The sequence below is a fragment of the Aptenodytes forsteri genome, unplaced genomic scaffold (genome assembly GCF_000699145.1).
Source record: "Aptenodytes forsteri isolate BGI_AS27 unplaced genomic scaffold, ASM69914v1 Scaffold31, whole genome shotgun sequence".
In the NCBI taxonomy this organism is placed as follows: domain Eukaryota; kingdom Metazoa; phylum Chordata; class Aves; order Sphenisciformes; family Spheniscidae; genus Aptenodytes; species Aptenodytes forsteri.
In genome coordinates, this window is record NW_008794713.1 from 620,048 (window position 1) to 629,397 (window position 9,350).

The following is a 9,350-nucleotide window of genomic DNA, read 5'->3' on the forward strand; positions in this document are numbered from 1 at the left end:
TTCATCTGGAACCCAACCGGGACGTTGTGGCAATGAGGGTAGGATGTCATCTGTTTGGCTCAGTTAAATACTTTGCACAAAAATAAGGTCTTAATTATGCGCTGGTACTACAACAGCATCTGAACAGAGGCAAGCACATTCTCAGTAGTTAAAAGGACTGGTGCACAGCTCTCCTGAAGCAGTAGGGCTCATTACCTTCCTCCTCCCCTACAGTCAGTAGGTGGGCAGCTGCCATTTGCCTCTTACAAAGAGATCGACACATGGGACCGGACAGTCTCGCTGCCAACACCGACTGGGGAGCAAGGAGCAGCTGCCAACACCATCACCTGCCATCTGCACCGTGTTCTGCCCTAGGTACAGGGAAGACGGAGTACCTCCTTCTTGTAAGGTCATATGCAGAGATTTCAGGATCAGCCAGACATAGGACGGATTATTTTTAAGGCAAGCAAAGGACAACTTGAAGTTAAGTGGCATAGTGCTTATTCCCACCCCTCCCCTGAACAACCCCACGCACTTGACCTGTGCTGGTCTCGTCTTCCCACAGCCCATAGTGCTATCGGACCCACGGTAACTCCTACGCTAGACGCTAACTTGTTCTTGGCAGCTCTGTCACCAACAGTCTGACGGGCAGTTAGCACGGTTATCTTCTCAACTCCACTGGCAGGCAGACCAGAAGATCATTGCTGAGGTCCAGATCTGTGAAGATCTCATCTGTAGTCCTGGTTAATGGGAGCAGGCAGGAAATGCAGCGTGTAACAGGCCAAGGTAAGGTTAAATGCACAAACCAGGCTCCCTGGGGAAAGGAGGACGTAGTTTTAGTTATTCTAGGTCTAGGACCACAGTCCATCAAATTGCTCCTCGGTTTCTTGCATCTGATCCAAGATGGTTTGTCCTGAAGAGCTAGTTGCTTTAAGTGCTACCAAGCCAGATTTTTGCCAGAGCATTTTTCCACCTGCGTGGTCTTCGTGCATCTAGGTTGCTCCGCTGTGAGTCTTTAGAGAAGTCTTCAGAGCAAATTTGAGACAGATCTGGGAAAAGCAGAGAGGGAAAAAAAAAAAAAAATCTAGTTAAATGTAGAAGTTAAGAGGAGTAATAAATAATTCCTAAGAAACACCGGGACGCTAAGAACAGGTTTAGACAGCAAGGTTGGTATTTTATTCTGTCAAAGCAGCACTTTGCCCAGTAGCTCCTCAATGTGAGCCTGAAGCAGACATTATGCACCCAAGCAGACTGCAAACAGAAATTACAGGTCTTGACGCTGGGCTCTGGCTGTTCAGATCCGTTCAGGGCGGACAGATGTTTGCAGACTCAATCTCCACGTAGGGAACTATAATCTTCCAGTGACTTGGCAGGAATGGAGAGCCGAACAGCAAGTAATTGCTCACGATCTCTGGGAGGAAGGATCATTTCCTGGAAACCATACTGCTTTGGAGCTCCGATCGGCTCCTCTGCCTCGCGCAGAAGCTATACTCCACGAGTAAAGCAGGAAGGGCACATCTACCAGCAATTCTGTTTTATGGGGGTTACAGAGCAGCATTATCAAAACAGCCTTTTATTGTACCTGCAGGAATATTTGCTTGATCTTTCAAGACTTGTGGCAGAGCAACAAGTTTTTGCACAGGGGTTTCATTCACGGAATTGTTTGCTACTGTATGTAGCGCAGCTTTGCTGGTTTCCGCCAAACCTGGAACAGGACCAGCTCTCATTTCTGAGCTGAGCTCTGCTGCCCAAGAGGGTTGTGCAAAGCACGACTTCCACAGGGCTTTGCTAGCCCTAACAAGCACTTTGTCTCCGGATTAGAAGCGACAAAGCTCTAAGTTTACAAATTGAAATTTAAGAGAGGCCAAAAGGCTGGCCTTCATCTGAAGGAGACAATCATTCAGTCAAATGAACAGGGATTCATTCAAAACATGACTAGAGGCAGTCCGAAGCGATCAAGCCGGGACCAGACTTACTGGAAGTCATGCTCTGAGGACTGATCCTAGGTGTCTGGGAAGTCCCCAGAGGTTAAGCAAGGCTGAGATGCTCTGGCAACAGCTGAGTTTGCACTCTGCTGAACCAGAAGAGATTAGCAGAGCTGGAGATGAAGCAGTAGGACTCGGTACTGTAACACCGTGGCAAGTCCTCAGCTCCGTCTTGCTCATGTAGTTGAGCCCAAACTTGATCAAGAGATTTCTTGGCATCTTAAGATCTTCTACCAGGCTGAAACGATCTCTGAGGCAATCCCCTGCACTCCCACCTTTCCTCTGTTTCACAGGGCAGTTAATAGATGCCTCTAATTAGCTCTCCACTATTGCAAGGATCTTGGGTATTGGTAGCACCTCATTTCTAGCATCTACCACGACAGCAAGCAGACAGGTTCTTTAGGCCCAGGGGTCACGTTATACCAATCTGGTAGTAAGCACGTAAAGGTACGAGATGACGAACCACGATCAGAAGTGAGGATAATATCACCTAGTTGGTGATAGTCAAGGCGTACAGGAAAATTAAGTCTAATAGCTGGGAACCTTGAGCTAGAATTTATTAACTTTTTTGAAAGAAAAAGAGGTTCCGGGAGTCTGAACAAAAAAAAAACCTGGCTCCGCTCATCCCAGCACAGCCACATGCATCAGACAGGATTTCTCTTGGCTGATTTTCCCTACCTTTTTTGCCATTCCTCTGTGCACTTCACAAACCAGAGCTCTTTACCAGGAGATATACTGGTCAGCTGGGAATCCTCCACGCAGAAAGCAAACCTAGGAGGAGGAATCAGAAGTCAAGAGAAGGTACCTGTTGTCTCCATGATTAACAAGTAACGTGTAATACGGATTGCAGCTAATTCTAGGACAAATTGTTTGATCTGACATCCTTCCTGTGGAGCATCTTGATACACCATTAGCCCGTTGAATGGCTGTTTTGTTTCCTACTTTAATATTTTATTCGGGGAATCTTTGCTTCTACTCCCCCTGTTTCATAGATTGTAGAAACTAGGATGCAGAATACCTTACGGATGATAGGAGATGCTTATTTAAAGCTCTGAAAAATGTGGGAAGATTGTCAATATCAACTGCTGTTCTTTGACAGAGCTGGGTTACCTTCAGAACAACATTAACACGAGATTTGGGAGGACAGTGCTACATGCTTGGCAGCTTTACTTCTTGTTGGTTGCTCGGGTAGCTTTCCAATTACAGAGATGGTGGAAGGAGCAATATAGTGCTTGAGGGAGCTGGTGTTTCCATGTTACCGGTTGAAGTTTTACGTCTAGCTTGTTGTGCCAAATCAGCACGTTATGTGTGTAAATAATAGCCATGTCCACCTATGTCTCAGTATTTTTGGTGCTGTCAGTACTTTCACCCTTCAGGTATGATCTAAACCATCCTGAAGCGGGCTAATTTAGTCCCCAAGGGCGGGCAAGACAGCGTCACAGTATCTAAATAAAGCAAAAGAATATCTCGGATCTGATCTGCAGTGACTAGTTTTGCTTAAAGCCTAGTTTGCAACCTCATGCTGGCACGTAACCCACTCTCCTACACCATGAGGGAGCATTACCTGGTGCTAAAAGATCATCACTAAAGATGAAAGACAGTTCAGGATACCAGCTAAGTTCAAACCCCCAACTTTTCTTGCTAGATTCTGAATATTTCTCCTTTTGATTGAAGTTTCAAGTCAGCTCACATGCAGTCTAACACAACTATTACCTCTGTTGCGTTTCCCCAGATTTCACACGTATACGTCTGATATGCAGTTCCTGGGAAGACTTTGCAGGCCGATACCAGTAGCTCTTCAGCTCTTTCCACAGATCGTACCATGACTGAGATGTTCCCTCCCAGGTGAGCTTTATTTTTAAAAGTTCACCCATGTCGTCTTCAGTATAGACCAGGAAAGTGTTAGTAGCATTTAGGCCAATTTGATCAAGCCTGAAAGACAAGCAGAGACTCAACATCTCTTCCTTATGGAAGCATGCCAGATGCTCGTTCATTCCATGCAAGAAGTTAAACAGAGCCCTTTGCAGCTTATCAAGTGCTCCACGTTCAACTGTCACCAGCTAATTACTGATTACGCTACAGAAAGTGAGCTTGGATAGCTGGTTCGATACGACCCATCGTGTATTCGGCTCAGCCATCCTTCCATAGCTTAAAGGTGAACTTCATGCCTTGTGTTTCTTCTGGGAGAGGCTAAAGGAGGTCAACAATGCCTCCAGAGATATGGGTGCTTTCAGACTATATCCAAATGGTAGAGGGGAAAAGCAAAACAAAGGACTTCAACAATGAGCCATGAAGGCTAATATATAGAGGACTGGGCATATCAAATTGCTTTCTCGGCAATAAATTACAATTAAGTTACCGGATGACAAGTTTGTTGAATGGTGATGAAGTGAGGCTGCTAGGCTCAGGTGCAATGCTAGTGTTACCAGAGGAAAAAGAGTAACGCCACCTTGTCTAGTCCCAGCGGCCTTCTTACCCAAGCAAGCTCAACAGGCCAGCTTACTTACATTTCTAAAGAGAGGGGTTCAGAGTCTCCATTGGTGCCATGAAGGGTGACGGAGAAAGTGGGATCAGCCTCTCCCAAGCTTTTGTAGCTGAAGACATGCATTTTCATCTGATAATGGTAGACTGGAGAGAAACAAGGAGAGCATAGCTGGAACCAAGTTTGTTGAGAGGCAACGTTGCTCAGCATCGCTCTTTGTGAAATAGTGTTGGCTGGCAAAGGCTAGACCCTATATTTATAGAGACATCATTGATCACTTTTTCCTGCCCTTACTCGCTACAAAGTTGGCATTTACACAACAGCAGGTCCACCCTGGGGAGGGCTCCCCAAACCTTACACTGCTCTAAGGCTGGGGTGGTCTTGCAAGTATGACGTGTAAGCTGTAGTCCTGCTCAAAAGGCAGCGTCCTTCTGGCCAGAGCCTTGTTGATTTTACATGGAGGAAGGAAGGAAGGAAGGAGCACAGTAATGCCACAGAACAGCAATGCAGCCAGGTAACAGCGAAAGACTGATGCCCGGTGCTGCGCTGCTTTGAGGTGATGCTACTCTTCCACCTTTACACCTTTCAACATTGACTTTGGGAGTCTGCTCTTAGAGATGAGATTACGCTCTTTTTAAGAGGGAAAACGTACCTTTGAACGGCATGTCAGCTCTTGTTTTTAAGTACATCTTGCTGTTTCTTTTGTTCTGTGTTTTCCTGGCGTTGTAGCCGATGCCGTTGCAGCGGTTCTTCCGGCAGCTCAGGCAGATGCCCTTCTTGAAGCGACTGGAATCGGTACATTGAAACGCGAAGCTTTGTTTATCTTGGTTCACAAGGGAGTCCACGAAGAGGTGCACAGACCGCTCGTGTTCGCATTTAACAACTTCACCAATTGCTAGAGAAGCAGAGTTGCAAGGAATACATTTTGTTTAAGCATTTGTCACTCCAGCAGCTGATAAGATAGAGCGAGCTATACTTTTTTGTAGCCCAACGTGAGTTGAGCATGGCCAAACTTGAGCATTTTTCAAACACTAGCAATTCAGGAGGTTACTGCAAGACACTTGAAGAGGAGTTGTCATTTAGCGTCTACCATGAAAAGAGATTTAGGGAGGATTCTAGACCTAGCATAAGAAGGCCATAGTTTATGATCAGGTGTTAGTGAGACCATGCTACTTCAGAATTAAAAGCAGGACTAGTTTCTAGCAACTATCTCGAGCGGTACAGCCAGTTTAGAAGGAAAAAAATAGTTTTCTCTGCTCTTGTAAATCAGATCATCCCCCAGCATCAACCCACGTCTATTTGTGAGGAGTCTACGCTGACCAGAGGCAAAATAAGTAATGAGAACTTACTCCCATAAGCAATTGCTCCCAAGACATCACTTAATCCACAGCCAGGCTGGAAGTCTCCCCCATTGGGGTAGATGTCAACGTGGCCTACAGGCATCTGGATCCCAATGCTAACGCCTAGTGTTTCCCTTGTGTAGGTGTGAAGGACATCCACAAAGTTAGCATCATCGGGGGAGAGGCGCTTGCTAGGGTCCACCCCTTCAAACATAGGGCCAGCCGGATCCAAGCCTGGTGTTAGAGACAGTACGCAAGATGCCAGGTAAGAAACTGGGTTATTTCATACAGAATATAGCCAGGAGCCTGCTGCTAGCAGCCCTCCTAACCAGGTGCTACGCAGACAGTCCCTGCCTCATTGCAGATACTGTCCCCCAAGATCTCTTCACCATGGGCTTGCTGAGGGAACAAATGAAGATGTCCCATACCACTTTTGGTGCAATACAACCCAGTAGTGGCACCAGTCTCCTCTATTTACAGCGATGGCTTCGGATTGCCTGTTGGAAGCAGCAGAGTCTTTGCTAGGTCGCAGCGAAGAGATGCTTCAAGAGGCAGCAGATGAGCAAACACCAGAAGAGGTCTAGCACCCCACAGAGACTGTTGGTAGCCAAAGCTGCCTTGGCTACACTTAGTCTATTTTCAGACTGGATGTATGGAGGAACTAATACAAGTTTAAGCAGCAGCCAGGTAATTCCTGCATCTGAGATCCCATGATGGGTTTGGGACTTTCTGTTAACCTCTGAGCCTCACCCACAACCTGAAGCTATGCTCCTGAGCCATTCCCTAACTTGACTGTTAGGTGATTTTCCTGCTTAACTAAATACAGATACTTATTGCCAGGCTCTGAGGAATTCTCACTGCCAGTGTCACATTTAAACACTTAACGCAACCCCTTGTACCATGCCTTAAGTTCTCACGTGTTGAAGTCAGTTTTCCTCTGGAGTCAGAAGCGCTCTCTTCAAGATACTTTCGGAATGAGGGGTTGGGGTTATTTTGGGGGGGGTTTTTTGTTTGTTTGGGGTTTTTTTGACCAAACATCCCATGAGACAAACTGCACCCAATAGCTCTCACTTCCATTAGTTTATGAGCTATAATTACAAAAACAGTGTCACTCGGAGGCTTAGGGTTTGGATAGCAAGAGCTTGAGCTGGACTTGTTTTGAACCCACACTTAACTTCAAATATACTCAAGATCAGGTTGTCCTCTGAAAGGTTTTTCATTGACGACCCCCCCCCCCTACATTTGGGGTTCAAAATTAAGATACTTTCTCATGTCAAGAGACCCACACTCCCCACTGCCGCCACAGGTAGGAAACTTGCCATTTCTGACTAAGCAAGCCCAAAACAACATCACAGCAACACAGGAAATGAGCCTCTTCGGGGAAACTCGCTGCCGCTAAGGAAAGGTAAGAGACTGCTTAAGAAGCCACTTGCCTGTAATTCTGCCTATTGTCCCATGGACGTGGTTACCAGCAAAGCCGGCAACGTGGGCGCCCAGGCTGTACCCGATCAGGTGGACATTCTCGAGCTGGAAGAGCGGGTTCTCCTGCAAGGAAAAAAAGATATGATAATTTGCCCCCCCTGTCTTTCAGGGCATCTGGCACTGCTCCTATCTGCAGGACTCTAAAGTCCAATTCTAAGAATATATTGGAAGGAGGGGCAGATAAGCATGCTTTGTTCTTTATTTCATCAAGACACCTAGAAGTTGAATGGTTTGGATGGCGCTTGTGGTGTGCCCCCAACCACAGTACCCAGCTTCCAGCCCCAATTCTGATATTCCTTGTTTAAGCAGCATCTGGAGCAGCCTTTCCCCAGGGAGCTGCCAGCAGACCTCGGTACTGGCCATGGACTCAAGTGCCAGGTGTAGCACCGTGGGCCTTCTCCTTCTCCTTTTCCACTCTCTCGCCGAGCCAACGCCGACTTTGAATGCCCAACTCCCGAGTTCACGTCGCTCAGACAGGACTCCTAAACTTGAAGTCTACTTCAACATCGCTGATCCGAGCACGCTGCAAAGCAGCATCTCCCAGGAAAGCACGGTAGCACTTGCTCGCGCAAGGGCTGAGCACAGCACCTTAGCTATGAGCCATCGCCCCACCGAGCCCTGGGGTTTGGATTACACCAGAGACTTCTCCACTCATGAGCACTGGAACTGGTGTATACTCTGTTCCCTTGTGCAACAGTCCCTCACGGAGCATTACAACAGAGACCGTTCTTAACTCGCGTTACCTGTAACCAGTCAAGCAGCCTCGCTATGCTTTTTCCAACAATCTGCGTGTTGTTCACAGCATCGGTATAGAGCTGGTGGGCAAGCGAAAGCCAGTTCACCACGACCACGTTGGCATCCTTCTCCCTCTCCCGAAGAGCGGATACCAAGCTGCCCAGCCAGGTTTCGAACATGCCGCTCATCTAGAAAGAGATTCAGGTGGTAGTTTCCAGCTCACAGGACCCAGATTATATATTCGCAGTTAAGTTACTTGTATATCATTTACATATTCTGCTCCAGCTGTATGCTCCTCTGCAAGCCCCACTACGTCTCCGCACTGCACTAGTGGCGTGAGAAAAACAGGTTTTGAGAGACTCTGGATGCAATTAGCCACCTTGCCTGTTAAGGCAGAAGGGAGAGGCGTTTGTTACATGCCACCTCACTGCTCTTTTTCTCAAGAGTTTCAGAAATTCTGCCGGATTGCAAAATTATTTTCCAGTCCTGGCACCGCTGTTTGCATAAGCCCTGGTAGAGCTGATAAGTCCCCCGGTGCCACGCACTCAGCCACATCAAATGCAGAAGAAAGCTTGATAAAGTCTATCTGCCCTCTCTTTCCTTACCAAGGAGGGCGCGCAGCAGATGTCGAGACTGTGGACGCGCAGCTAAGATTACAGAAGTCCTACACGTGCATCAAGCCGAGTGCCACCCTCATAGCGGTCAGTTGGTCGGATTTTAGGGAAAATCTCAAGGCCGCTTTGCCACATTCACGTTACACAGACACGAGGCGATCTTGGGCAGTCGTGAATGAGCTGGGCGATTTCACCGAGTTCGTAAGTATGACCCGCATCACTTTGCTCCGGAGACCTCGGCTGCAGCTACTGAGAGGCCACAGCGCTCAAAACGGGAAAAGTTGTCCCAAATCCCACGTATTCTAGGGACTGTCACGCGCAGACCGTTTACAGGGCAGTTTGCTCTCCCTCAGCGGGCAGACTGAACGCTAAGCATCGCCCAGAGCCGCGCGGGGACCCTCCGTACTTACCGTCCAGCCGTGAATGATGAAGAAGGTTTTGGCTGTCGCGTTGAACTCGCAGTCCTCCAAGCGCTTGTGCTGGCCGACGGCGAGCGCGCAACCGTCCTCTTCGGCGTCCGGCGAGGACCGGAGGTTGAACATCACCTGCGGCTTCGGTGCCGGCGCAGGCTCCCGCCTGTCCTCCGGCGGCTCGGCGACGGCGGCATCTGCGAAGGCGGGGACCGGGGAGGAGGAAGGGTCAGCGAAGCGGCTCTGAGCCCGCCGCTGGGCTTCAGCCTCACCTGGCGGAGGTGAACCTGCTCCGCGCGCCCCGCAGGGAGGCGCGGACCAGC

The 9,350-nt window shown here is 48.3% G+C and overlaps 1 protein-coding gene across 1 annotated transcript in view; it reads right to left on the bottom strand.

Moving 5' to 3' along the window:
* Positions 1-1,006: 1,006 nt before the first annotated feature.
* Positions 1,007-9,350, bottom strand: part of LIPG (lipase G, endothelial type) — a 9,076-nt gene continuing 732 nt past the window's right edge. The window contains exons 2-10 of the mRNA XM_009273833.2: positions 9,028-9,224; positions 8,012-8,191; positions 7,220-7,331; positions 5,796-6,020; positions 5,099-5,341; positions 4,472-4,592; positions 3,678-3,896; positions 2,643-2,735; positions 1,007-1,028 (exon numbers count right to left, since the gene is read on the bottom strand). Of these exons, the coding sequence (XP_009272108.1) occupies positions 1,007-1,028; positions 2,643-2,735; positions 3,678-3,896; positions 4,472-4,592; positions 5,099-5,341; positions 5,796-6,020; positions 7,220-7,331; positions 8,012-8,191; positions 9,028-9,224 (1,412 nt within the window). The remainder of the gene's footprint in view (positions 1,029-2,642; positions 2,736-3,677; positions 3,897-4,471; positions 4,593-5,098; positions 5,342-5,795; positions 6,021-7,219; positions 7,332-8,011; positions 8,192-9,027; positions 9,225-9,350) is intronic.